At 51.3% G+C, this 27751-nt stretch overlaps 11 protein-coding genes across 11 annotated transcripts; 4 read left to right on the forward strand and 7 right to left on the reverse strand.

Annotated features, from left to right (window-relative positions):
• Window positions 1-1687, reverse strand: T310_2352 (Kinesin family protein; the record flags this gene model as incomplete). The annotated part of the gene is made up of 5 exons (XM_013474764.1): window positions 1-107; window positions 180-307; window positions 362-872; window positions 970-1245; window positions 1310-1687. Coding segments are annotated over 5 exons (1400 nt in total), but the record flags the coding sequence as incomplete, so codon positions are not given.
• A 1501-nt stretch (window positions 1688-3188) lies between these two features.
• On the reverse strand, window positions 3189-4105 carry T310_2353 (uncharacterized protein; the record flags this gene model as incomplete). Its single annotated transcript, XM_013474765.1, has 4 exons — window positions 3189-3632; window positions 3698-3766; window positions 3825-4006; window positions 4054-4105. The coding sequence occupies 4 exons, from the start codon at window positions 4103-4105 to the stop codon at window positions 3189-3191; spliced, it is 747 nt and encodes a 248-aa protein (XP_013330219.1).
• Window positions 4106-5258: 1153 nt separating this feature from the next.
• On the reverse strand, window positions 5259-8864 carry T310_2354 (Ubiquitin conjugating enzyme; the record flags this gene model as incomplete). The annotated part of the gene is made up of 6 exons (XM_013474766.1): window positions 5259-5656; window positions 5713-8395; window positions 8455-8547; window positions 8606-8620; window positions 8679-8738; window positions 8802-8864. 6 exons carry the CDS (start codon window positions 8862-8864, stop codon window positions 5259-5261), a joined length of 3312 nt encoding a protein of 1103 aa, XP_013330220.1.
• Window positions 8865-9620: 756 nt separating this feature from the next.
• T310_2355 (uncharacterized protein) lies at window positions 9621-10256 on the forward strand (the record flags this gene model as incomplete). The annotated part of the gene is made up of 1 exon (XM_013474767.1): window positions 9621-10256. The coding sequence occupies one exon, from the start codon at window positions 9621-9623 to the stop codon at window positions 10254-10256; it is 636 nt and encodes a 211-aa protein (XP_013330221.1).
• A 218-nt stretch (window positions 10257-10474) lies between these two features.
• T310_2356 (T-complex protein 1, gamma subunit (Cct3)) lies at window positions 10475-13759 on the reverse strand (the record flags this gene model as incomplete). Its single annotated transcript, XM_013474768.1, has 7 exons — window positions 10475-10564; window positions 10628-11265; window positions 11321-11911; window positions 11965-12173; window positions 12237-12424; window positions 12638-12770; window positions 12957-13759. 7 exons carry the CDS (start codon window positions 13757-13759, stop codon window positions 10475-10477), a joined length of 2652 nt encoding a protein of 883 aa, XP_013330222.1.
• Window positions 13760-14930: 1171 nt separating this feature from the next.
• On the reverse strand, window positions 14931-16651 carry T310_2357 (Zn-dependent hydrolase/oxidoreductase family protein; the record flags this gene model as incomplete). Its single annotated transcript, XM_013474769.1, has 6 exons — window positions 14931-14980; window positions 15032-15176; window positions 15309-15654; window positions 15728-16351; window positions 16410-16457; window positions 16518-16651. The coding sequence occupies 6 exons, from the start codon at window positions 16649-16651 to the stop codon at window positions 14931-14933; spliced, it is 1347 nt and encodes a 448-aa protein (XP_013330223.1).
• Window positions 16652-17375: 724 nt separating this feature from the next.
• On the forward strand, window positions 17376-18937 carry T310_2358 (Mitochondrial chaperone Bcs1; the record flags this gene model as incomplete). The annotated part of the gene is made up of 2 exons (XM_013474770.1): window positions 17376-17528; window positions 17591-18937. 2 exons carry the CDS (start codon window positions 17376-17378, stop codon window positions 18935-18937), a joined length of 1500 nt encoding a protein of 499 aa, XP_013330224.1.
• A 359-nt stretch (window positions 18938-19296) lies between these two features.
• T310_2359 (uncharacterized protein) lies at window positions 19297-19814 on the reverse strand (the record flags this gene model as incomplete). Its single annotated transcript, XM_013474771.1, has 2 exons — window positions 19297-19307; window positions 19379-19814. 2 exons carry the CDS (start codon window positions 19812-19814, stop codon window positions 19297-19299), a joined length of 447 nt encoding a protein of 148 aa, XP_013330225.1.
• Window positions 19815-21261: 1447 nt separating this feature from the next.
• On the forward strand, window positions 21262-22518 carry T310_2360 (uncharacterized protein; the record flags this gene model as incomplete). Its single annotated transcript, XM_013474772.1, has 2 exons — window positions 21262-21288; window positions 21484-22518. The coding sequence occupies 2 exons, from the start codon at window positions 21262-21264 to the stop codon at window positions 22516-22518; spliced, it is 1062 nt and encodes a 353-aa protein (XP_013330226.1).
• A 1954-nt stretch (window positions 22519-24472) lies between these two features.
• Window positions 24473-26986, forward strand: T310_2361 (GTPase activating protein (Gyp3); the record flags this gene model as incomplete). Its single annotated transcript, XM_013474773.1, has 1 exon — window positions 24473-26986. The coding sequence occupies one exon, from the start codon at window positions 24473-24475 to the stop codon at window positions 26984-26986; it is 2514 nt and encodes an 837-aa protein (XP_013330227.1).
• Window positions 26987-27459: 473 nt separating this feature from the next.
• On the reverse strand, window positions 27460-27751 carry T310_2362 (uncharacterized protein; the record flags this gene model as incomplete). Its single annotated transcript, XM_013474774.1, has 1 exon — window positions 27460-27751. A coding segment is annotated over one exon (292 nt), but the record flags the coding sequence as incomplete, so codon positions are not given.

A 27751-nucleotide genomic window follows, 5' to 3' on the forward strand; every position in this document is an offset into this window, starting at 1 on the left:
CAGTGACGATCATTATTGCTTTCTGCGGATGTCGGTGATGTGATGTCGCGTGTTGGCTGGGAGATGGGAAGGAGTTCGAAAACAACAGTTCTGTGAGCTTGCATTGTCTGAATGGGACAAGAGCGGTCTAGAGAATGTTAATGCATGATCAAACTAGAGAGTGGAGGTCTTGAATGTACCTTGTTTCCGTCCTGGAAATCGCTTTGCATCTGCAGACATTGTCCGAGATACATCAAACTTTCGTTGATCTTTCCCGCCTCAGCTAATGTTGCGCCGGCAGTCTTCGCATTCCTTGCGCGCTCAGAACCTAATGACAGATCAGCTATTTTGCAAAGAGGTCAACAGAACTAAGGATACTCACCAGCAAGATCTACCACTGTCAACGTGTGACCTGACCAGGTTTCTTCCCCGTGTCTCCGGCCCTTGACCTTCTTCTTGACTTCTATGCAGAAGAAGCCGTGGCTGCGTGAGCTCACACTGTTGCTTCCTGTTCCAGCGACTCTGCGCTCAATAAGACCAGTTTCCAGAATCATCAATGCTTCCTCATAGCTGCCACAGACCACTTTTCGCAGTCCCGCAACAACCTTGCGGTCAGGGGAGCCCTCAGTGGATTTGAAAAGTAGAGGTCGTCGTCTGTCTTTCTGGCCGTTCCCTCCCTGCCGTGCCACCATGCCTCCCGGACCGGGGACTAGCGTTGGTGACAGAAGGTCAAAAATGCGGTCGTTATATACCTCGTACATGGAAACGATTACCACGTGTTCGCTCTTGGACTTAACTGGCACTGTCAAGTGGCTGACATCAGGAAGCTGGGGAAGTGCGCTCGGCCGCTGGAGCAGATGGCGCCGTGGAAAGATCGGAGTGGATAAGGAATCCTATGAATTGTCAGCCTTCGTCCTTTTGAGATTGTATAGAGCCCAATCGACGATGGCGTATGATCTGAAATAAGTCGATGCAAAAATTACTCCATACCGTCATTGGTGTCTGAGCTCTTGAAGATGCCATTGGAGTTTGGGCTCTTGAATTTCTACCCCGCTCAGCATGGGGATCGCCGTAGATACTCTCGAGGAATGTCTTCGCAGAGAATAATTGCGCTTCGGATGGGTCCGATGCAGCTAGAGAAGCTAGGAGAGTCGGGTCTTCCAGGTTGTCTGCGGATCGAATGGTAGATGATAGCGACTTGAAGATGACGTCCAACGACATCTGCGTGATTCCGCGTTGCGCTTTCGATCCAAGGATAGTGTGACTCTGGGGATATAAGTCAGTAAAACGAGTCCCACTCTGCTCTTGACCGGTCTCATTGCTCTCTTACCTTCCCGCTCCCTGTAACTCCCAACGTCGCGACGAGACCATCTCGACCTTCATTCAGCACACCATTGATCAATGAGGGCATCCCAGTATTTTCGAAAACATCAAGCTGTTTGGCGTCCTCCTTGAAAACCCTTGTAAACGCGAATTTCTCCACGGCGCGCTTACGGGAGTCATTTGGAGGCTGCAGAGTAATATGGGTCGGGTGGCTAGTGGTGTCATGGGAGTTCTGATTCCCCTCGACAGGGGTGGGAGGCTCGACATTCAAAAATCTCTCTCCAAGCTGAGCATTTGAAGCCTCTTGCTTGGTGATGGGAGGACGCAGTCTGAGATAGACCTGGAACAGCGACGTCTGGTTCGGCGAGGGTTTGGGAGGATTCATCTTGTCCGAGCTTTCAAAAAGAGGCAGAGATTATATCCTGAGGAAAGTACTCATGAGAGAACCACTTTCAATGCTATAAGAAGGAATAGTGAGTAGAATGTTGCCGGAATAGCGAAATCCACCTGCAGTCAGTGGTTGTAACTTGCAGTAACTTGCATCTTTGTCGGTTGGGTGTTGCGAGAGAGATTCCCAATCGGGCAAGGGGTTGCGTTGTCATGGCAACGGCTATCTTTTATCTCCACGTGATCACATCACTTCCGTGTAAGTCGATCTTTCGAAGGAGTTTTTTGCTTAAAAAAAATTAAGTAAAGAGATCGAATTCAGGGAAATATTTTAAAATTTGTTTGGTGCGGACTCAGCCTTGCATGTTTCCGTCTTGCCTCGTATTTTGTTGTACCCGACCAGTGGATGCGCCTTGCCTAGTATACGAAGTAGATACCTCATTGACGGACTTTGGTATGTATTTAGCATGCTATGCTTGTTTTCATTTAGAAATGACTTTCCTTAGAGATATGGGATTTAATTTTTACACATGTATTTATAGTTATATCTATGTCCACATATTTGAAGGTAGCCAGTGCCAGCATCAGTGATCAATCGATTGTGTTGAATTACATCTAGTTTCTATCTATTCTTCTATATCTATACGCGGTGAACACGAATAAGTAAAAACTACCGTTACGAAAAAAAATCCATCTGACCTCCTCTAATTATAAGCCATCACAACCAGTCTGTTGTTAATGCTAGGTGATTCGACCAATCTTAGGCTTGTGCACACACACATATCATGATATCCATATAAATCTAGTGCTTCTTTTCATGACTAATGACTGTAATAATATTGCATTTTTTTTGTTAATTAATTACTAACTAATTAACTAATTTCCACAACAACATCAGGGAAAGAAAACGCCGTAACTGCCCTAAGAGGAGAAAAAAAATTTTTTTGATTGTATTTTGGGATTAAAAATTAGAAGAGAAAAGCAAAGGGGGATATGATAATGATAAAGATACAATATGATGTGGTATGATGACAGCAGTGCAGTGAATCCCATTCCATCCCACCCATCACCATTCCATTTCCATTGGCCATTGCCATTGGTATTGGAGTCAGAATTCATTGTGGAGAATAAAAGAGAAAAAGAAAAAGACATAAAAGAAAAGAAGAAAAAAAAACCATTCATAACCCAGAGGTATTACCATGAAAAGAAAAAAAAGGCTGCATGCATGCATGCTGTTTTAATGCTTTGATAAAGAGAAAAAAAAAGAGGACAGGAATGTGAATGGTGAATGGAAAATTGTGAGACAGTGTTTGCATGACCTGCCCATCTGGTTTTGTAACCTCTGATGATATCCATCTGAGAATGCATGTTGCGATTTCCTGTAGATAAGACTCGTGGTATGTCAGGCCAGGTATGTAGATGGGATCAATCAGAGAAAAACCAGAGTTGGATCACTGTCTGTAAGAACGGCCAGTTAATAAGGATGACATGCGCCACCTCTATTCATCCGAAGTAGTAGTCTGCTTCTTCGGACGACCACGCTTGCGCTTCTCTGGAGCGGCCTCAGTTTCACCCTGCTCTTTGCTGGCAGCAGGCTTGCGACCCCGTTTGGCAGGCTTGGACTCCGCATCGTCAGCTCCATTAGCCTCAGCAGTGGCGTCGCCGTTCTCGCCTTCGACGACCTTCTTCTTTCTACCCCTGCCGGCCTTCTTGGGCGCATCTTCCGTCTCCTTCTCGGCTTTGGCCACAGCTGCTTCAGGATTCTTGCGAGGTCGGCCGCGCTTGGCAGGCTTCGCCTCAGAAGAAGTGTCGTCCTTAGCTGCAGCAGCCTTCTCCTTTTTGGCCTTCTTGGCGGGGACGTCCTCAGACTCCTCGCCGTCGTCTTCGCCGCGGCTGCGCTTCTTGGCCTTTGTCTTTTCCTCCTCTGCTTCATCCGCTGCGTCCTGTAGACACACATACATGTTAGAACTGGCGATAGATGTCGATGAAATACAAAGAGAGCTCTGACCTCCGTGGCCTCCTTCTTCGAACCCTTCAGACGGAACCCAGTCTTGCCAGGGCGATTCAGTTCGATGTCCTGTTGACATACATCAGCTTATGCAGACAAGAGGACAGACTGGCTGCTTCCTGCTTACACCGCGCCAATCAGTATCATCAACATGGCCTTGCTCCAGAGCCCTGCGGACTTTGGCCTTTTCTTCCTCAGGCAGCTCATCGAAGCCATCCAGGAGGCTGTAATCCTTGTCTTCGCCCAGAGTCTCATTAATGTTTGCAATGATCCTGGGAGTCACACATCCCCTTGACAAAACAGTCAGTTCTGTAATTCTTCACAGCATGCATCTGTCATATGGGCGGGGTGCTCACCAGTGACGCCAGAACCAGTTCTGGAATCGTTCAGTATCGACCCAAGTGCCATGACGAAGCTCGCCCTTCTGGATCTTGATCTTTGCGTCTTTGCATTCCTTGTTCTGACAGCCAGCACGGCTGCTGGAAGCAATCTCTGTTGGACGATCGGTTTAGTGAGATAAAATGAACAATGATTTTTTTTTCATAGACACAAAGAGTGACAAAAAGAAAAAAAAAGGTCAACTAAAATATGCAAACTGAAGAAGGTAAAAAAGAAACAGACAACAAGACAATGAAGAAGAAAAGAAAAAAGTATTATCATCCACTCCATCAGACCAGATAATATTAATCGCAGAAACGAGATGAACAAGATTAACTATGCATTAACAGTTAGTATTCAGTGACAGACTTACCCAAGCGATAAGTGGGCATGACGCGTTAGATCGTGACCGATATTAGATGAGACTCTTAAGACAGTAAGAAGGATAGATGACTGCAGTTGTTGAGAGAAAAAGCAGAATTTTCAGAACGAAGGGAAAAAAAATTCCTCAGATGGCGATCATCACAAGAGACTAGAAAAAACTTTTTAGTTTCTTATCGAGCAGGGATTGGATTGGAAAAGTGAGATGAGAAACCGCCATACAGTACAGCAGTTCAGTTAGTTAGGTTCCAACGGTGGTGCAACAAAGGGGACTGACAGACAGGGTAGGGTTCCCAGCAGGGGCCGCTATGCGGTGGGCGGTGCGCAGGGGGTTGTTTGCCCGCCCCGAAACAAAGGCTAGCTGCCAAAACACGTGCCTAGCAATCACTTATGATGAATAACTGCGAAAGAGAGAAGGATAAAAAAAGGACCAGTGGGAACAAGCAGGATTTAATGGGCTTCTTTTTTGTGTGCGCGTCTAGACGGATTTCACTGCAGATTCGCAAAAACAACACACTTACTACTCCTTAGCTCCGCCAAATTCTGTGACCAACATGGTTTTGATAGACTACAATGCTTATCTACAACCAGTTTGATATTTCTTTCTCTCACTTCGTTATTTTCTGCTTATAGAAAGAATTGTTCATTAGACTTCCAAATTAATAATGAATCTATCTGCACAGAAGAAGACATCGTGCTAATCCAGAAAACACTGACATCTGCACTGACAATGTCCCATCACAGTAGGATGTACCATCTGCACAGTCATCATTCCAAGTAAAATACCCTTCTCTCATTCCCCCTAAGACCGGATGCTGTCCTCGGCTGCTGAAAGAATCTTTTCAAGCGCGCTGATATGTTTTCGAAGCATCACCACAGCCCCCAAACTGAGACGGGCGACAAACGGTGATGCTGGACCTATCTGCTCCCCAGGGCCCTTTTCAAACGTGGAATTGTAGTGGTCAATCATGCGACGGGCTTCCGTGATCGCCTTCTTTAGCAGCTCCGGGCGCGCAGACTCTCCCTCAGCGACAGGCCCCGGAAGATAGTGCCATGCGAGGATATCCTCAAAATCGAGGACGGGGTTTTCAAGAGCGCGCTTGATAAAAGTTCTAGTCATGACAAATGCCTTTTCTGTATACTGCGTCGACTCGACTCGGCTGTCGCCTTCGGACGCAAACGCTTCAAAACCGGCTTCATCTAAGGCATGTCTTAGCAGACCACTCTCACCAGCATTTGTTCAAGATTCAACTTACTGTAAAACGGGTCCTTCACCAACACCAGACCCATAATGGAAACCAAAATTTGCAGCACAGTCGACTTAGTCGGGGACCAGTTTTCGTCAGGGTTTTTCGGTGGCCACGTTCCGAGGATGCTCAGGCAGATTTTCCCGTCCTCATACATGTTCGGGTTGATCCGCCCCATGCCGTTGGTCCACGAATGAAAGAACGTGTCTGGAGGGTTATTCGGGAAGTTGCTGTTGAAATGGAGATCGATGACGAAAGGAGCATATTCGTAAGGGGTCCCTTGAGGACCGATAATCACGACCCGCAAGAGGTCCATCCGGGATTCCCACGTCCGTGCAAAGATGCCTTGCGGCAACGACGATTCGAGAATCTGATATTCCTTTCTTATCCGTCGAAGTCGCTGTGCGGCGCCTCCCGTCGGCGAAGTGCTGATGAAGTGATGATCCGAAGGGGGTGGTGACTCCAGAATCGCAAAACTTGGAGGACTTGAATTTACCCGATCCCCACGGAGCGCTGGAGGCGCTTCCTTGTGACCCTTATCGCCATCCTTACCGGCAGACTCCGGAAGTGCACGATCACCTTCTTTCTCGTCTCTCGAATCTGAATGTTCTGGCAGCTCAATTTCTGATACGGCAGGGGCACCGGTCGTTCCGACTTCCTCATCATCCTCTTCTTCAGTCATCCACATATCATCATCATCGTTAGCCGCGTCCAGCGGCGCACCACCCTCATACTCTACTGTACGAGAAAGCACCGTCGCTACTCGGTCAAAGAAATGGTAATCGTCGTCATCATCAACTTGGTCCCACTCGTCGTAGTACTCATCCATGTCGTCCACTGGTCCTTCGCCGCTACCAGCAGCAACATCATCGTCGAGCACCATCAATATCTTCTCGAGGGGAACACGAACATCACGACACTCCTGGAGTGCTCCCAGCCGGACGGTGATGGTGCCATCGACATCCAATGAAATGATGTGCCCGATCCAGTCCAGAGGATGGTTAAGGCTGAAATCTTCTCGACGCACACTATGGCGCGGCGGCAACGGTGTGGTATCAATCCCGACAGAACGCTTAAACCAATCTGACTGCACCAGGACGCTTTTGATATGGTCGAGATACACATTCGTCTGAGTGAAAGTGACAGGGAACAGGTAACTTAGGAGACAAGGACCGGCGGCAGTCGAGGAGGGACGTGTCGAGCTCGAAGGGATGAGGGACTGGTGGACTCTCTCCGGGACCAATAAAACCATTTCACCTCTCGATTTCACCAAGCCGGGATGAGTCGTAAGCTCGTACATGGACACCTCGGTGATCTCATCGCCTAGCTCTCCCAGCACGGAAGATGGGCTCAGAACATGTCCTTCGTGAAGCAGTTCAATGCGAGGATTCTTGTACCAACGAACGGAGGCGATCCGTTCTCGACTATTGACTGTCTGGACGACTCCGACTTTCTTCGGGCGGAGAATGGAATCGTTTCGCCCTGGATGAAAGGTATAGGCAAGTGGCTCAAAGGCAGTGCGGTTCGGATTGGGTATCGTCTGAATTTCTTCCTTTAGCATGACCAGCTCGCCCGGCCAGACCTCGTTCTCAAGGCCTGAAAACTTGTGCAGCGAAGTCGAGGACTCGGTAGTGACACTAAGATCCTGCCATAGTACCGTGACCTCCGACTTGACAGACACAATTTTGAAGACGTTGAGATCATAACCAAAAGTCTGCTCTTTAGGGATCCGGTCAAATTGAGGATATTTAACGGCTGCACCTGCCGGATCTCGGAAACGGACTCGGTCCCCAACGGTGAAAGAAGAACGCATCTTGACCTGTTGCTGTTGTGAGTTGCCCTTGGGGATCTTTCCGGAATCGTAGGTTGTTGCATGGCCCTGTAGCGTCGATGCTCGGATCACTTCACTTGTTGGGCCGAAGAAAGGAAGTCCCACACTAAAGATATTCGAGCATAACCAATCCACATGCACATCAACTGGCGGCGTGGCTACGATATACCCCTCTGCCGGGGTGTCCACCGACGGATTGCCCGAAATCCAGGATCCTCTCCTAAGATTCTTCAGCGTGGTGCGGACATACTGTCCTGGGAACATTGTGTCGTTGGGCACTGACAGATCGGAACGGCCAGAGCCTGATGGTACCGATCGCGAGGACTCATTAGAATTACTGTTCGGCAAAGATACTATGGTTTTGGAGCCGAGAGACAGTGGCAGCTCGAGGGCATAAGGGTTTAGCGGAGTCACGGCGGTGTTGTTAGGCAACATTAGTACTGCATCGCGATCAACTTGCTGGATGATGCCCAGTTTCTGGCGGTATATTATATAGTCTCCTTCGCAGAAATCATCGTAATCCCGCAGCTCTTCTGCGGGAACATCTGTCAACAATGCTGGCCCGTCGTGATCATTTCCTGGCTGCTGATTTTCAGACTGGGAGGACTTGGGAGGTTTCGTCGTGAATCGCAACGGGCCGCGCTCCCCCGTTAGGGGATCGACGACTCTGTAAGCCACGGGCTGGAGAGTGTATTTGCAAGAGGTGCTGATGACCGTGCCGCTGAGCGTATCCTTCGGATGCCTTTTTACCAGGTAGCCGATTTCCAGCGACCGGTCGACGAGCTCAATGTCATCCTCACTGACCAGGGAACTGCCCTGGGAGGTTTCGCTCCAAGCAACGAAGACGTATCCTTTCGGGGGCTAGCAACGAGGTGAGTAGACGACAGCGAATTATCCCCATAGGGCAACCGGTCACGCACCACTCCGGAATTCAGAAACTCCATCAGTTCCCTTTCGGGGACGGGAACATGCGACACGATGAGGCTATCTTCGAGGGGCTCGTGAGTTTCGACCTTGAACAAGCGTCAATGCTGTGCGGCGATCCTGGAGGCACATATTCGTGGAGCATACATCGTAGAATGTCCTCTATGAAACGTCAGAGCGCGCTTCGGATATACCCCTCCTAGCCTCCACCAGGACTTACATCCACTATTCCCACCATCGAAGGGTCGGCCTTGAGGGTGCAGATATCATCGGGATAGAACTGGCGAAGACATCACGGTTAGCTGGCATCGTCACTCAGGTTGCGGCGTTGGCCTGCACCAACCTTCCTCTGCTGGCTGTCGGGTTGAGCCGTGGTGTCGGAAGACCTCACGCCGGCAGACGCCATCCTGCTCGATGGGCGCGGGGTAGACAAGAGTCAAAGCAGGAGTCCTTGGATCCAGCGCGACTGTCAGGAGCCGGTTGCGGGTGGATAGCGAGGGAACATGAAGGGGAAAGGGTATCAAGGAGAGAAGTTGCGTAAAACTCGGTTGTGTTGCGTGAGCCGGCCTAGAAGACGTCGAAGATGCCTCGCCGCGGAGTCCCGGTGCGACATAGTATATCGGGCCTCCGACGCTGCACAGCCCGCGATCTGTCACATAGGCATTCGACAGACGCGCAGAACGCAAGAGCGGACAGTGCCGGACATAAATAAGAAATCACTGGTACAATTGCGCAAAATAATCAAGACGTGTCTGCAGGGCGGCAACAAAGCAGGTCCTCCATCGCAGCAGGGTGGGGACAGACGAGCGTTCCAGAACGGGTATCGGAGGGCTGCGTCCCAATCACATCCCGCTGGGATTCTTCGCGTTTTTTATCCAGGCCGCTTTTCAGCCTCAGAGATTAGAGATTGCTCTTTTCTTGGTACTGGCTTGAATCTTACTCCGTTCGCCACTGGGAGAACCCCTTGTGCGAGCCATCTGACTGCGCTACGCTCCCAGTTTCGCCATTCTCCGAGCGGCTGCAATACGTCAGTCTGACTGGCGCTGCGACGACTGCTCCACCGTCGCTGGTGAGCCCGATCGATCAAACGGCCGCGCTTTGCTTGACAGATACAGAGATCTATACACCTGTCTGCAAAATAACTACATTCTAGCCTTTCGACATGTCTGAACCAATCCCGGAATCGATCCCCACCAGCGCTGATCCGCGCAGCAAGCGACCGCTCAAACGCCGCGCCCTCACGCCCGTGTCCGAGCAAGCAACGCAGATCGAGAACCTCTTCAAAGACCCTACGAAGGAAATCCGCATCCCGGAACCGTCGAAACCCAAAACCGCAGCCGACCTCCCGCCTCCGCCGGAGATTGTCACGAATGTCCAAGGTTCGTCGGCCGGTGCCGGATCGGGCGAGTTCCACGTCTACAAGGCCAGTCGCCGGCGAGAATATGAGCGCTTGAGGCTCATGGAGGAGGAGGTCCAGCGGGAGAAGGCGGACAAGGAATTCGAGCAACGGCGAGCAGAGGCCAAGCGCAAGGACGAAGAGAAAACCGAGAAGAATCGGAGGAAGCGGGAGAAAAGGAGGGCCGCAAAGAACAGGAAGGCCGCTGCGGGAAATAACAACGGTGCGGTGGATGACGAGATGAAGATCGATAACGAGAATGAAACCGACGCGAAGAAGCCCGCGAGGCCAGGACTTGCTGAGCAGCGTAAGGATGACAACAGGCACTTGGCCGTGGAAAACGTCCCTGAGGATCAGCAGGTTCACGAAGAGCCGGGAGTCATAATTCACGAAGAAGATTGACAGAGTTACGATGGAACCAAGGAAGCTCCGTTCGCTCAGGTTGCGCAAATTGCTGATTGTGTTGTAGTCTTTTTACTGTCTCTAGATTGGACTCATCATCAAGATACCCAGTGTACTTTTAATGTAGAATATTCGTACAATCCGAGAATGCGAATCGTGTAACATTAATGCATGCCTCTAATTATCTTATTTTATTTTATAACTCTTCTTTTTTAGAATTAATCTTCACCGCCACCCACATTGGCACCAGATTGTTGAGCAGACTTGGCACTGCAGATATCGTCGACTCGAAGGAGGAGGCAAGCAGCCTATGGGGAAAATTGTCAGCATCCAGAATACAAGTATTACTGGGGGGATCATTGAAGTCTTACCTCAATGGCCGTCTTGATACTCTGCAGCTTAACGGCTTCGGGTTCCCAGATCCCGTACTCCTTCATGTCAACGATGGCTCCAGTGTCACCGTTGATACCCCAGGAGGTATGACCCTCGACATGCTTGGCTCGCAAACGAGTCAGGACGCGAATAGGGCTGTCTCCGGAATTCTGCACGAGAGTTCTCGGGATGACCTCCATGGCATCAGCCACGGCCTTGTACGGCCACTGCTGAACACCTTCGACAGACTTCGCCAATTGAGAGAGCTTGACAGCAACAGCCATCTCCGTTGCACCACCCCCGGGAGACAGGCGAGGATGGAAGATAACGTTCCTGGCCACAGACATGGCGTCTTGAAGATTCCGCTCGATCTCGTTCAGGATATCCTTGGACGGTCCTCTCAACAGGATGGTGCACGCCTTGGGCTCCTTGCACTTCCGGAGGAAAGTGAAGTACTCGTCGCCGATCTTCTCGATTTCAAACAGTCCGCACCTGGTGCCAACATCAGACTCCTGGAGATCTTCCACACGGTTCACGATAGTTGCGCCGGTGGCGCGGGCAATTCGGTTGTTGTCCGTCTTTCTCACGCGGCGAATAGCAGTGACGTTGTTCTTGACCAGGAAGTGCTGAGCGAGATCTGGGAGACCGGTGAGTTAACATCTGAATTTGACCATACTATGCAGCAAACTTACCGGAAACACCCTTCTCCGTAATGACAACGTCGGGCTTGAAGGCCAAGATTGCGTCGCACATGCGTTTCACCTCCTCCTCCTCAATCTGGAGTATCCGGTTCCAGTGGTCCTCTTGGGTCACCTCGATGTTCGTCTGCGACTCTCCCTTCTTGTACTCCAGCGGGCAATCGAGAAGGATAATTCTTGGGTTCTCTATCCTCCGGCGCATCTTCGGGTGCGTGATATCCTTGTTGATCATCACGCCGTCGATCACCTCACTGTTCTCGATTTCACCGCCGGGGATCTTCTCAACACGGGCGTATCGTTTTATGTCCACTTCCCGCTTTCCACCACCAACATCGAAAGAAACTGTTCTAACGGCCTTCAAGGCAAGACTGCACATAAGCTCCGACCATCTTGAGACGAACTTGGTTCCAATAGACGACTGGATGAGCTTGTACATGGCCTTGTCGTTGTCGACGTCTACTGGAATTGATATCTCCTCGACAATCGCGAGCGCATCTGTGAGTGCACGTTTGAAGGCGGAGATGATGGTGACCGGGTGGATGTTCCGCTCGAGGTGAGGAAGAGCCTGGGCCAGGATCTCACCAGCTAGATCGAGTCAGATAAGCCGTATAAATCCAGAGCAACAAATTAAAGCGTACCCAGAATAATGACCGTCGTAGTTCCATCTCCCACCTCTTCGTCCTGTGTTCGGCTAAGCTCGATCATACTCTTTGCTGCGGGGTGGGCGACTTCGATCTCTCTGAGGATTGCGTGTCCATCGTTGGTCAGGACGATACCACCCATAGGGTCTAGCAACATCTTCAACATCGCTTTGGGGCCCAGGCATGATCGAATAATGTCCGCAACGCTGAGGGGCTTCCGTTAGAAACGAGGACGAAAAGGGCTTTGGAAGGTCCAGGATCTCGCATACGTCTTGGCAGCAGTAATGTTCGACAGCTGAGCTCTCCGACCGACCTGCCGGTCCCCATTCTGGGTGTCTAGGACCACGTTAGCAACGAGTCCGCCAGGTTCCAGCTCGAAGAGACGGTCTGGAGGGGAAGGCATACTCATAACCACCACCGGTGCCTGCATGTTGACGGCGGGGGTGTCTCTCAGCCACTAAGCAAGAAGGAGCAGGAAGCAGAAACTAGAGAAAATCGAGTTCAGCTTCAAGGATGACAGAGCGATGAGCGACGCAGTGCTCCCACGACTGGCAGAACGTGGTGCTCGGCGGCGTGGGCGCGGTCTTTGCTATCAATTTTCCCGTGAAGTGGGATTGCTAGGCCTCCCGCATGCTTGCTGCCGCTAAACTGTTTTCACACTAGCGCCAACCCCAGAAGCATCCATGCTGGACACAATTCTAGAACTAGAATCAACATGACAGCAGCGATCGAATATTTTATTCCTGCATTCATTGCCCTGGAGATACACAAAGCAACTTGTTTGTTTCTCGTCAAAGTCTAATCTACACAAGGCATAAAATCATCCAGGATTCTAATTACATGTCGAACACCCTCAACCCCCACTATGATAAAGGCCCCTCGTCGAGATGTACATGGGTTCCATGCCTGACAATGCCCTGTATTGCAAGTTGAGATGTAGTCGAGGCTGTTGAAAATGCTTCGCTTGTCCTTCCTTTCGCTCTCATCACCTTTTGATCAGTCTGTTCAGTCTCTGGAAACTTTTCTTGACGCGTGCACGAACATTTGTGGCCACAGGTTTCAGGGACAGCGAGCTGAATCGAGAATATCCACCGTTCTTCTTATTTTCTAAATTGGCACGTTTGAGAGATTGACGACGTCTGCTGGCCGATCGGTCCTTCTGAGGCAGAGGCATTGTTTGAGCGCCGCGATTCAGATGCGAGTGCCCCGCAGCTGAAACAGCTCGAGGTCTTCCGAATGCATTGGCTTGACAAGCTGGGGTTGCCATCCACGGCTGTTTGGTTCTGACGTTGGCATTGAGGCTGCGGGAAAAGGCAGGGTCGGGCAATGCTGGATAGTCCAGCTGGAAATGCCGGGAGTTCGTGGCATGTTCGAAATCTGGTGGCGCTGCTAACCACGGTGGCATCGAAGCTGAATTTTCTTCGTGCGGATGACTATCGTAGAAGCTAGCTGTCCGAATCTTAATGTTTGGGTTTTCCCTTGTCAGCCGAATGAATCGCTCAGTCTGGATTTCCCGCATGATCTTCTGGAGACGCAATGGAAGCTCAGCCATGGCACTCTCGTCAAGAGCAAAGATGACTTCCTCTTCGTCTTCTTCGCATTCGTCTGATGTGTCCGTCTCTTCTGACTCGGACTCGGTGTCGGGATCGTAGCCCTGGCCATTCCAAGAAACACGACGAGGCTTGGTAGCAGTCAATTCTGCCCCTAGACTTGGATCTGAACTCGTCGGTAATGTGAAGGACTCAATGAAGTTTGAGGAGCGCGGGGTGAAGTTGTAACTTGGGGGTGCCATTTTCGCCCATATGAGATGGGGGAAATTTCCCTCTCTGGAATTTTAGCCCGTAAATAGGAAGTTAGTGATGACGATCGTAAGAATAGTATTTCTGTAACGAGAAGACGTTGGTCAGATCAAGGGATCAGGTCAGCATTTTTGGGTCGAGAAAGAGACAACGAGATCTGCAGTAAATAATCGTCCGGATCCGATCCAGGTAAGGCACCAAAAAGGGTACAAAGAGAACCCCAGCTTTGCAATTTGCAGGAGATTGTGGGCAGCAGGGAGCGGTAACAAACAATCTTCCTTCAAAGAGGTAGCTGGGATGAGAGAAAAAAGACTGTCTTGGACGCGTTCCTGGAACTGGTTGTTATGTGTAGGGTAGGTAGGTATTGTTGTGTCGTGTGGGTTAAGCTTTTCATGAACCTGGATCGTGTCACCAGATGTCATACATGGATGGTTTAGTTATTTGCTGCAGACAGGTAGGCAGACGCGTCTTGTCTGGTCTTTGTTGACATCACCGCTGATGGTTATATCAACACAGGTGAGGTTGTTTCAACATCTCTATGGATACGATATCTACTCATTGCTACACCTACATCTCATTTCATACCCATGTATACCCTCATGGTAATTACAAGGGTTCTGAACTAGGAGGACTGTTGGATCCTTTCTTATTTTGTCCAACATGGCCCATTCTAAATGCATGTGCACATATATCAAGATTACTATCGTTATTGAAATCCTACATGAGTGTTGATAACCGTCGAGTGGTACTTCCCTTGTTTAGTTGTAGGCCCTAAAGCCCTGATTCTGCCTTTCTTTGTTTACATTTTTTCGTGTATGGCAAAGTAAAAAGTCCTGAAACTGCTGGGACTCTAATATTTGGTTCATCGCTGCTCCTCGTGTGGGAAAAAAAAAAAAGAAGGCCTGGTTTATCTGGCAGGGCGAGAGTCGAACTGGGAATCTTGGGCAAGCCCTGAGGGGGCTTAATGTCAGTATGAGGGGGCGTCAGGTAACTGCCATAGGGTCTGTGGTCTAGTGGTTCGAAGGGGTCCGTTTATGTCTCCCAGTGCCCTGAAAATTCCACCCCTGTCATGGATGTAGGTCTGGCTACGGTCCGGTCAAACCAGATGGAGGCAATGGAAGGCAGCCGCATCATATCTCCCCTTCTTTTTTTTGTCGCCTTTGCTTAATGATCCCCTTCCAGTCGAATGTAGGTACTGAGAATCTGGATGACCACTGAATGAATGTGATATAATAGTTGGATGTCATAGTATGATATTGACGTACGAAAGATGGCAGCCAGCTTGTCTGCCTGGCAGACACGCTTCAGATTGAGATCGTTCGATTCAATATCAATAGTATTAATGACAATTATAATGATAATGACAGGAGAGAGAATGAGGTATCCCCGACCAAACAACTCGCCAAAGACCTCGAGTGGCGTGAGAACTATTATACAAAACCAGGAACACACCGTAGGTGGTACGCCCTTCCAGTGTCCATCGACCGTCTCCAAGCTTCTTCGTACCAATTAGAATTCCCGACTCTCACCAATATTACATACGTCGAAGACGCCAGTCTCTGGAAGACCATTACGTTTCAGAGCTTGCCTGAGCTTCTCGGGAGGCTCTAGGACATCTTCCTCAGTAAGCACCCACGTTCCCCAGTGCATCCCAAGTGCTCTCTTGCATTGGGTGTCTTGGAAAATATGCACAGCATCATGTGGGTCCGCGTGAACACAGCTCATGATGAATCGCGGAGCGTAGGCGCCGATGGGAATCAACCCAAGATCAAAGGGGCCTCTGTACTCCCCAACTTGTTTGAATGCAGGACATCTCGGATAGTTATGTTCAGGGCCGTAGTCATCAGTGCCGTCGGGAAGCAGAGGTACAGACCTGTAGCCAGTGTCTCTGAAAGTTTCGAGATGTCGCATTAGCAAATCATAGTGTCTTCTTTCCTCGACATCAAAATGTTCAAACATACCCAGCGAAGAAGACTTTGCGGCCGCCAGATTCCACCCCCCACGATGACCACAGAGTCTTCTGCCTGTCAAAGATACCCCTGGCAGACGCATGCTGGCAGGGTAGGCAGCTGATTCGAGCAGTAATATCGCCCGTTTGAGAGGCAGATTTGCCCTCTGTCGGTTGGTTTTGGGAAGGCGACAGTGTGATATCGCGCTGATCCCACCAGTCCAATTCCGTTACATTCTTAATGCCAGAGTCATGGAACCACTGCTTATTGCCCAATGGGACGAAGAAGTGACAATTCGGATGTCTCTTCGCAATCCCCTTCACGGTTGGGTAGGAAAGATGATCGTAGTGGTTGTGCGAAATGACAACAGCATCAATAATGGGAATGTCACTGATCTGGCAAGGTACCTCTGTATACCGTTTCGGACCCAGCCATGAAAACGGGGAGCAGCGATCTTCAAACACGGGGTCAAAAAGCACCCGAAGACCGCCTGGGAACTCGACATAGTAACAAGCATGCCCCAGCCATGTGGCTCTCAGATTCGGCGTTTCGCGAGTGGGGAGGAATTCAGGTTTCTGCACAGGAACCGTGGGGGGCGTCGTATCGGGGATATTGCTTTGTCCAGATATCCGCCGCCTGGAAGATAGATCTTAGATCAGTCATCTTCGACGAGAGATGTCATTGGGATACTTACTGGAGTAAGACCTTAGCAATTTCCCAAGGTTTCATCCCTTTGAACTCACTGGTCAAGCCGCATCAGCACGGTCTGTAAATGCGCTGAGAATAACAACACTATACTCACTCCCAAGACTCCCAAGGATTCGTGAACCCATCCTTGAGATGATGGCTCTTCTTGGACGCATCATCGGGAACAGCGGAAGCTGGAGATACCGAGATGGTGACTGTGTAGAGCACAGCAGCCGCTGAGGAACTCATATTGCGGCGTGTAAAAGCGATAGATATGAGCGCGACCCGGCGCCGACCTTGTGTCTAAAGCAAAGAAGACGCCGAATAAATGTCCGCATCTGCGGGGTGTCAATGAGCGGGGATGTCTTTATGGAAGCTGGCTTCGTGCAATTTCGCGGAGGGAAACTACGCTGCTCACCAGGCAAACACGCCTCGAACGCGTTGACCAAGCCACTTATTCCTCGTGCTACCAGCGTAAAACCAGGCTACAATAATATGGCGTGTTCTATTTAAACCTGCAACATCATCCATGCTAATCTTATTACTTGGCCAAGCCCCCTTGGTTGCAGGAACGGCCGTACTCCGTATGGCGGTCGGAGTTAACGATGAAGACCCGAGTCGGGCCAATCGGTCTGTGGAGACCCCGGCATTCCGTACAGTTAGGCCGTCAGCGCATGAATTCGTCCGATCGATCTACAGAGTATCTAATACTAACAAGAGACAACTCCAGGGAATTGGCTGAGAACTGGTTCCCAGCTCTCTGGGTAGTCTAGAACCACGGAAATAACAAACTGTACCTAGGAAATAGATAAAAACAATCTCCCTTGGATCAGACGACAGATATCACGTGCGACGGAGCTTTCTCGGCCCGAGAGTAACTCCGGCATCTGATAACGCGCAGAAATGATTGCTGAAGGCGCATGCGTCTTGTCTGGAGCTGACAGAGGATGTGATATCCCGCGATTCTCCTGGCATGGAAGCAGATGGACCAGCCAAAGCTCCGGGGACCCCGTCTCCTGCTGATCTGATTCTCCAGCAGAAGAAAGATGCGGTGCAGGCGCTGCCGCAACCCAGCGGAGATGGGGGGATCTTTTCGCAGCTGTCTAACAACCCTTTTTTCACTGCGGTATGGATATGCTTTTTTTTCCAAAGTTATGACAGGAAACTGATAGCGCTTGCTTGCTTTAGGGATTTGGTTTAGCTGGTCTAGGAGCAGCTCTGAGCCTCGCTCAAAAAGGTCTACGGCACGGTGCAGCTCTCCTCCGCAGGCGCCTGTTGGTTGACGTCGAGATCAACATCAAGGATGATTCATACCCGTGGTTCTTGCACTGGATGACCCTTTACCAGCAGTCGCAGCTGAACGGCGCTCGCTCAGCTGCTAATGGTGCTAACAAAGGAGGGTTTATGGAGTTTCTCCTCCAGAAATTGACGCCCGGGATGCGACATCTCTCGATTCAGACGCAGAAAATCGAGCATTCCAACGGCGCCATACACACACATTTTACCCTCATTCCGGGACCGGGAAAACATATTTTACGCTACAAGAACGCCTTCATTCTAGTCAACAGAGTCCGCGAGTCCAAATCACGGGATCATCAGACAGGCCGCCCGTGGGAGACAGTAACGCTGACCACTCTATATGCTCATCGCCACATCTTCGAGGACCTGTTCACAGAGGCGCATGCCATTGCAGCTAAGTCGCATGAGGGGAAGACGGCCATCTACAACAGTTGGGGGACGGAGTGGCGACAGTTTGGGCACCCGCGGCGAAAACGCCCGCTGGATTCCGTGATCCTGGACAAAGGAGTCAAAGAACGGATTGTCGAGGACGTTAAAGACTTCCTTGCAAGCAGCAAGTGGTATTACGACCGTGGGATTCCTTACCGGCGTGGTTATTTGCTTTATGGACCCCCGGGGACCGGCAAGAGCTCGTTCATCCAAGCCCTAGCGGGGGAGCTCGACTATGATATTGCGATTTTGAATCTGAGCGAGCGTGGGCTGACGGATGACCGGCTAAATCATCTTTTGACGATCATTCCCAACCGGACTATCGTTCTCTTGGAAGATGTCGATGCCGCCTTCTCGAACCGCAGGGTTCAGACGGATGAGGACGGATACCGTGGTGCCAACGTGACATTCTCGGGCCTGTTGAATGCGCTCGACGGCGTCGCCAGTGCTGAGGAACGGATCATCTTTCTGACCACAAACCATGTCGAGAGACTGGATGAGGCGCTCGTCCGGCCGGGTCGTGTCGACATGACTGTCCGGCTGGGCGAGGCAACCAGATATCAGGCTGCTGCTTTGTGGGACCGCTTCTACGGAGAGTATGACCAGAATGGGACATACAGGCAGGCCTTCCTTGATCGACTTGAAAAGCTTGGACTCATCGAGGACGAACATGGCCACAAGGCTGATTGGTCTAAGGGCACCAGTACCGCCGCGCTGCAGGGGTTGTTCTTGTACCATAAAGGTGATATGGAGGGGGCAATCTCTGCCGCAGATCACTTGGTACAATCTGTATATGATCAACGATGAGTCTGCTGCTGTATTATAACTGAATATAGACTGTATAATAGACGATAGACGGATGATTTAGCATTATGTCTTGCAGCAGTAGCTACATTTGATGGACATACACCAGTACATTGCCCATTGACATTAATATCCTTTTTCTTTTAAACTGCGGTTCTGAGTCTACACTTCTTTTTGACCGTTGGATAAGAACTATTGTAAGGGAGAAACGCTTCCGGTGGTAATGGAAGTACAAAACGTTCTGACCAGGCATTACACTCAGGAAGCTACCTGCAGGAGGCACACTTCATGTTACCCTCTACTTCAGGCCAAAAATAGACGAACACAGTTCCTAATTCAACCTATCCTCCCATCGACAGTCTTCAATCATATGCTGCAATCAACATAGTTAGTGGTTAACTTTTATCTTTTCCAGAATATTCATGTGGAAATGTTGACACTCACGTGTCGAAGCAACGGTAACTGGCCAAATCACTCTCGATATTTCCTCATGCACGTCGAACTCATCTGGTAACCCTTGTCCCATGGGCTCGATTTCATCGTCCGGTCGTCGTCTCGTGACTCGAGTGCCGTCAGGGTCGACCCCTTCTTCCGGGTCCCTTCTCGTAACCCGAGTCCCGTCAGGCTCAACATCACGAGCAGCAGAAATCCCATCCTTCTTGGTGACGCGAGTGCCATCATGCTCTACGACGTGACCAGAAGGTATAGCACCATCTCTCCTCGTCACCGGAGTCCCGTCAGGATCGACCCATTCGACAGGAGCGGGCATCACTTCATCAATACGCTTAGACAAGTGGACAGTATCCTCCGCAGTGGCGATGGGCGCAGCAACGGACCAGCCGGTGAGGAGGAGAATAGCTATTTTGGTTAACTGAGGCATGGTGAGTTGGTTTGTTCAAGATAACCGAAGGATATAACGTCCAGGTTGACGCTCACTTGGGGCGGATGATACTGATGAAGATGCTATCTATTCCCAATCTTTAACAGGAAGACAGCCTTATTTAAGATAAATACGTACACACGCATCGGTCTTCTGTCAAATAGTTGAGTGGTATGCGATGTGCATAATGCCATGTGGAGGCCAACGAACAGCGAATTAAGACCAGATTCCGAAGACATCTACCGGAGGATACGGTCAAAACACGAGCAGCGGGTGGACAGTTAACGAATCGAAGGAGTCTGTTTAGCTACATCTTGCTCGAAATACGACTTGATGTCAGCAATACGAGGTCCTTCTCTCTCCCTTACTTCACGCAGTTCGTATTGACTTTGTGGTCTTCAAGATGCTATGGGCTGTCTTTCTGAATCCTTTTCTTCCTCCTATCGCCGAGACAAGAGAACAACAAACGAATTGATTGACAGAATCCAGATGATCCAAACGGTTGATCCGTGGTCCAGGCTCCAGCAACAGTCATCCGGCCGGGTTTCACCACTAGACGCAAGGGACTGGCTCAGCTCGTATTCATCGGCGATTTGTGCTGACAGGCATGTTCCCTGCATTCAACACGTGTTGGCGGACTGTCTATAGCTCGCAGGAGATCGTTTTAATTGAAACTGGTCTTCCTTGCTTAGCCCATTATACCTTAGCCCATTATACCTGGAAATGTCGTAATCGGGTACGCTGACAGCTAACAGAGCGAGGTTCAAGAACATAGCTTCGAGTTTCCAAGAATACGAGGATAAGAGGGTGATTTGACAATGACGACTTTATTATGGCTAGGGGATGGATTGTACACGTATGTGAAAGGTGAGGTTGTTGTCCTAAGCCCTAGATCCTAGACAGGAGTGACAGCTGAAACAACTACATAACCTAGCCTAGGTAATGTACCTAACCCACCTTTATAATCTCGACCACAAGAAGGATGTCAAAAGATGCAGTTTTCCTCTCGCTTCATCCACGGTATCAAGCAAAACGGTGAGAATAGCTAGGTAAATGGTATGCACACCTCGAGTCTTTTTCTGGGCTATGGCTAGGACGACAGATTAGGCGTCCACTGTTGTCAGCGCCAAGGACACCAGGTTTGTAGATTCCACAGACATGGTTCCAGGCCAATCGACTGCGACTGACTGACTATTTTAGTTTGCCGACCTATGGAGTATGGACATACTCCGTAAACTCTCCACGGATGAAATCGCTCTCCCTGGGATTGTTGAAATTTTCCGCTGCCAGAACCCCAATGGGCTTAAACAAAGAAATTGTGGCGACTGTGGAGATCAACGAGCAAAAATCTCTTTGTTACTAATGCGCCAGCGGTAATATGCACGCCATAATCTATACAGTGGAGGCCATCGGGAGTCATCAACTGAGGCTATTTTTATACCCAACAATGCACTTTTTCGACAAGGTAGAAAAAGTAAGTGATTGTTCGAAAACTAGCGTCAGCTCATGACTGCCGATGGCCCCCACTGTACTGTACTGTACTGGACATACATAATGAGGTTGACCTGTCGATTATTAAATACACGCTCGCAGAGGAGCTTTTTTTTTTTCAACTTGAACCGTGAGTGATAGATGTACTATGCTGGCAACTGACAATATCCGCCAGCAGACGGTCTGGGGATCATTATGTGTGCTGGCGACGCTGTTTCTGGTCGTCTGGTACTACCAAACGGCGGCGCACTGGACGACGATCGACCCCAGCAGGCCAGATCCAGTACCTGTCATCTTGTCGACGGAGAGAAACTACACTCGGACACTGGTGGTAGCCAAATTGCAGGATGATGACACGTCCTGGGTCGACAGACTTGTCCATGAAGACCCCCATCTGCATGGCGCCGTCTATACGGTCGACAACAGCAGCGCCGAGCTGACGGTGCCGATGAACAAGGGACACGAAGCGATGGCGTACCTCACCTACATCATCGACCACTACTCTTCACTGAGCGACATCACCCTGTTCATGCACGCCCACCAGACGACGTGGCATAACAATGATTTCCTCGATTCGGATTCGGCCCTGATGGTCCGGCGACTCCGGAGCGAGCATGTCGTCCGCAGCGGCTACATGAATCTGCGATGCCACCAGCAACCGGGCTGTCCGGATCATATCCATCCCGTGGTTGGTGACGGCGTCAACAATGTTGATGACGATCTTCTCAACATCCCCGAAGCGGCCGTGATCGGCAGCTCGTGGCGACAGTTGTTCCCTGATGAGCCGGTGCCAGCGGTCCTGTCGCAGCCATGCTGCGGGCAATTTGCAGTCAGCGCCGAGCGGATTCGCAACATCCCACTAGAGCACTATGTCTCTTATCGAGACTGGCTTCTGGGGACGGAACTGGAGGACAGTCTGTCCGGACGCGTTTGGGAGTATCTGTGGCAGTTCCTGTTCACGGGCCAGGCGGAGTATTGTCCCGAAGAGACGTTCTGTTACTGCGAGGGATACGGCGTTTGTTTCGATGAGGACGAATACGAGCAGTACTTTGAACTGCGGGACGAGGCGCGGAGACTGGAAAAGGAGATTGAGGGACTGACCTCGACAGACGCAGAAGACGAGACGCCGGAAGACACGGTCACGGCGATGAAAATCGACCTCGCAGTGATGTATCAGAGGATGGACGAAATCAAAGCCAAAGAGGTTCAATAATGAAAAGCATAGAGACACGTATCAAGTGGGGTCTGCTAGACGGGTACGGAGATGATTCCACGGATAGATCTTGGGTTATAGATAGGGAGGTCTGTTTGGACGTATGCATATAGATGGTTACAAGGATGGGCGCCTTTAAAGTGGTGGTATACGGTATTTTCGTTACTATTTTATTCGAATTAGATACGATACCAAGATTCTGCAATCTGAACGGAATATATAAGGATGATAATTCCTGTGTAAGGAAAAAAAATTACCCATTTAGATCTGATTCAGGTCTGAGAAGTTCTCCCGCGCTAGGGTTTTGTGGGAGGTGGCAATGCTGGAAGGACGACTTGTACCTGAGCAGTATATATATAAACCCTTTCTGAACTTTGATATCATTCTTACTCCGGTCTTGGTCCTTGCTAGTACCTAAGGTCTATTTTCTATCTGGATTCTAGATCTTAATATTCAAGGTTTAGAGCTAAATACATCTGTAGAAAGGACCTTCCTACACTCTAGAATAATATATCAGAAAGTCTTGGTTACCCCCCAAGTGAAATCATATATTCGGGCCGTCCATTAATTACCGCATGCTTTTACCTGCTAGTTCTCTAATTTCACTACAGTATACTTACTCGTCATTATCTTGCAGAAATTCTTGACAAGCCGCTCCTAACCAGGTGACACCGCACCTGAAGGGTCTTCTCGTCGAAAGTCCTCGAAGCACGATCGATCTGACTTGCCAATGGACGGACGGGGATTTGCCTTGCTTGCATCTGCATATGACTGCTAATTTTGACCTGGCGGGTGCATGGTGCGCCGTGCAGAAGGCTGGCTGTCGGGTGTACGGCGATTCGAACTCAAGTCATCCTTCGTCTCGACTGGTCGAGTCCGCCATCTGACTGCGGGAGATGAGGTTATACCGGTTACACTGTTAGGGAGTGCTGAGCCGATATTACGCGCCCCTCGCTGCCTATCAACCTATTAATTCCAGCTTACGGCGTAAATTGTATCGAGTGACTCAGCTCAACATGCCCAGTTCTATCTGCTGTTGCGCAGCCGCTGGCCCGATTGCAGTGGAGCCTCGATCTGGTGGCGGCGATTCTATCCCGCATCCGCAGCCAGACTGGCCACATGGAGAGCTGATCCATGGAACTGCGTCCGTATCCCAGTCGGCGTCTGAGCCACTGGCCCCAATGATATTGACAAGAGCTCAGGAGTGCTGGAGAGTCTGCCCGATCGGCCTGGGGGACGCTGCAGCCAGGCACGGCGTCTGATTGGCCCTGGCGGCATCTTTGCGCTGGCCAAGATCTAGCGATTGCTACTGCTTACTTTACTGCTTCCTGCTTCACTCGACACATCACGACGCGCAGTTCCGCGACTCTGGGAGGCCGATCCGGCCGGCCGCTATTACGGAGGATTGCTGGGCTAGCGAGGCGCACCGCGAGCCTAGTGCCGGCGTCGCTCTCCCGACGCGGGAATCGATCGACCTGTCCGTTTGCGCTGCCGTGCTTCCGGTGCTGGTGCAACCAGCACGAAACTAACTACGTCCTAAATCACACTTTGCCTCCTTGTCCTGTCTGCTGCTCTCCCAGCTTGCGTCCTTGGGCATCGAGTGCTCAATTGCCCTCCCAGCAGACTCCTCCTCTTTCTTATTGCTACTGTGTGAGACCGTGGCTGTCTCTTCCCTTCGTTTCACCCCCCCGCTCTTTCAGTCTTGCTCTTTGTTTCTTGCTCTGACAGACATTCACCTGGCACAGCACGCCCTCACATCCCGTGTGCTGGTTCTCACACTCAGAGGATGCTAGGGCCTGCTCTGGATCTTGTTCAATTCCCTGTTGTTTACCGCCTCCTCCGCCGATAAGCAAGCACACAATCCAGACAGACAGACACGTCCACAGCGAGCCAGAGGGAGGGCAACGACGACGTCAACAAATGTACAGCGAGGACTGGACATTATTGAGTGGCGATGGTCACGCAACATGGAGACGCCCGCTGCTACACGCCCACGGGCGATGACGGGAATCCCTCTACTCCTCCTCCACCATACAGACGCAGACCGCCTCCTCCTCGACTCAGGCTGGACAGCTCGACTGCTGCACCCCATCCCACGACTCCCACTGCATACGCCAAAGCCGCCTCTGCTCGCTTCCCACCTGCTGAGCCCTCTCCCACGGGTCCTCGCGGTCCGGGGCGAAATGGGCCGCCGTTCATGCCACCAGCTTCAGCCACTCTCCCTCCCCACGGCGGAATGCCGTACCCAAGACCGCCATTGAGGTCCCCCACGTTTCCCGCGGGGCCTGTCGAGGATACACCGCAATGGCCGTTGGGGAACCAGGACCCAGTTCAAGCCGGATACGCAACGCCAACCACCAGCTATAGCAGACCGCCCCTTCGCATTTCCATGTCGACGTCGACGCTACGCAGCAAATACCGGGCTCCCCATGCTGGTGAGCATCATCCGATGGACGCTGGTCCCCGTGGCCGTGCGATGCCCCGATTTGCGCCCCAGGTGGCATCGGATTTGCAGGACAATGATCCCTTGCGGTCCAGTCAAACGTCCGGGAAGACATCCTGCTCCAGCATCGAGCAGAACAGCGGAACGGAGCGCAGCAGTGTCTTGACCAAAAGCAGCTCCATCACCGACCTCTCGCCAGACACGCCAGTTGGGGGCTACGAGCAGGATGGGGGGATGAGCGTGGAGGATGCAATTGACCTGTATCTGGACGACATTATCGATGTCCCGGAGGATTCTGACACGGTCCAGGCGGTGCCTCAGGTGTATGATACGGTGCAGGAATTTTCTCCTTTACCCGAGAAACCTGCCCCGCCGGAGAATTCTCACGAGGAGCTGGACCAGAAGGTCGACCAGAAATTAGATGAACAGTTGGACGAGAAGGAAGAAAAGGACGAGAAGAGCGAGCAGACTGTCGAGAAATTGGACGAAAAGTTGGAAGAAGGACTGGACGAGAAGCCGGATGACAGGCCAGGGGTGGAGGGGATTGGAGTAGCGATAGATAGGCCCATACAAGAGACGACACCCGGACCCGTGCAAAATCTCCAAGTGCAAGACCCCGAACCGGCGCCTGCCAGTCCGCAGTCAGCCAGTCCGAGGGAGTCTAAGGTGGTCGAACTGCCCGGAGTGGTTCCTCCGCCGTTACTGTCCGGCAAGGATGCCCATGATCGATATGGCTTTCGCAAGGACACGCACTACGTCACGCGTTCGCAGTTCGACTCGTGGAACGGGCCGTATGCGAACTTTGTGGAGCACCGGCGATTGAAGTGGGTTGAGCTTCTGGAAGCAAGCGGATTGCCTACGCAGTCGCCGGTGACCTTCCCGCCCAAGTCGTCCAAGGTCAAACGATACGTCCGCAAGGGGATTCCGAGCGAGTACCGCGGACCCGCGTGGTTCTATTACGCCGGCGGGTTCGAGCACATGCATCGCCATCCCGGACACTATGAGCAGCTGGTTCGACAGGCCATGGAATCGCCCAGCAACGATGACAAGGAGCACATCGAGCGGGATCTCCATCGGACGTTTCCGGACAACGTCCATTTCAAGCCTGAGATGCCGGCCATCCCGGAGGACGCTGGGGCGGGAAGCAGCAACCCCAAGTACCGATCGGTGATTTTTGAGACGCAGATGATCCGATCACTGCGTCGCGTGCTGTACGCGTTTGCCCTGCACAACCCCCGGATCGGGTATACGCAGTCGCTCAACTTCATCACGGGACTTCTGCTGCTGTTTCTTCCGGAAGAAAAAGCTTTCTGGATGCTGCACATCATCACGACGGACTACCTGCCGGGGACGCATGAGATCAGCCTGGAGGGGGCCAACGTGGATCTGTGGATTCTGATGGTGCTGTTGAAGGAGACGCTGCCGGGGATTTACACCAAGATCGCCAGCAGCGGGCCGACGACGTCGCGAGCCAAGCCGCCGGCGCTGACGGTGCAGACGCGGCTGCCGGACATCACGCTGGGGCTGACGAACTGGCTGATGTCGCTGTTCATTGGCAGCCTGCCGTTGGAGACGACGCTGCGGGTGTGGGATTGCTTCTTCTACGAGGGGTCGAAGACGTTTTTCCGGGTGGCGCTGGCGATCTTCAAGGCGAGCGAGCGCGAGATCCTGGCGGTGTCAGATCCGATGGAGGTGTTCCAGATCGTGCAGACGGCGCCGAAGAAGCTGCTGGACGCGAACGCGCTGATGGAAGAGAGCCTGGCGCGGAAGTACCGGGTCGGACAGCGGCGGATCGACGAGCTGCGGGAGGAACGGCGGGCGGCGATCCGGCAGGAGAAGATGCGCCTGTCGCTGGTGACGGGCAAGGCGCTGGGCGAGCCATCCGGACGGCCGGGCGCGAGGAGTCCTCTTCCGCGGGAGATAGCCGATACGTGGCGGCATGTGCGGCATCCATTCAAGCATCATCAGCAGCAGCAGCAACAGCAGCATGATGACCAGCAGGAGCAGCAGCAGGCAGGTAGATGAAGACCTGCTGCATTGCATATTCATCTTGCATGAGAGTTGATTCGTTCTTTCGGGTTGCATGGCCAATGGCAATGGCTTGTTCTTTGCATACATTTAGCATAACACTGTTGGGCCGGCTAGATGTTGGTGTGTGCAGGCGTTGATACCCCGGTTGGATTCCAGGTATAGACTTGGCATTGCATTGCATTACACTTCTGTCGATAGCATTGTAAAAAGCGTCTGTTCGCATTCGCTCTTTTTTTTCCCTTTCATTTCGTTGCAAGTATTCTATTTAGGGATGATCATGTCCTGTCTAAAATACATGTGTTGCAGAACGGGGAATAAACAAATTCGATCAAGATGTCATCCGTGTAACAATAACAAAACCCATTCCGTCGCGGGAATATTAATTAAATAACCACCCAGATTGGAGATCACTTTCTTCATAAACAAACAAACTCATCAAGTGAGAAAGAAAACCGCATGCAGTCCCCTCACAGGTACGCGACCAGAGCAACAACACCAGCCAGCGCCCCCGAGAAGACCAGGCTAGGGAGAGCATTGGTAATAGGGGCCGCACCGCCCTTGAAAGGAGTGTACCCGCTAGCTGAACCGGTCGTATGGGCGTTGGGACCGTTGGTGGCACCGGGACTGGCGCGGGCGCTGCCACTGGCACTGGCACTGCCGCTAGGGCTGGCCTTGGCGCCGTGGGCCTGGGACTGCGCCGACGCCCCCGAAGCTCCCGGGGTGGGCGTGGCCTTGACGTTGCTGGACTGCGCGCCGTGG

The sequence above is a fragment of the Rasamsonia emersonii genome (assembly GCF_000968595.1).
Source record: "Rasamsonia emersonii CBS 393.64 chromosome Unknown ctg1118621760024, whole genome shotgun sequence".
Lineage (NCBI taxonomy): Eukaryota > Fungi > Ascomycota > Eurotiomycetes > Eurotiales > Trichocomaceae > Rasamsonia > Rasamsonia emersonii.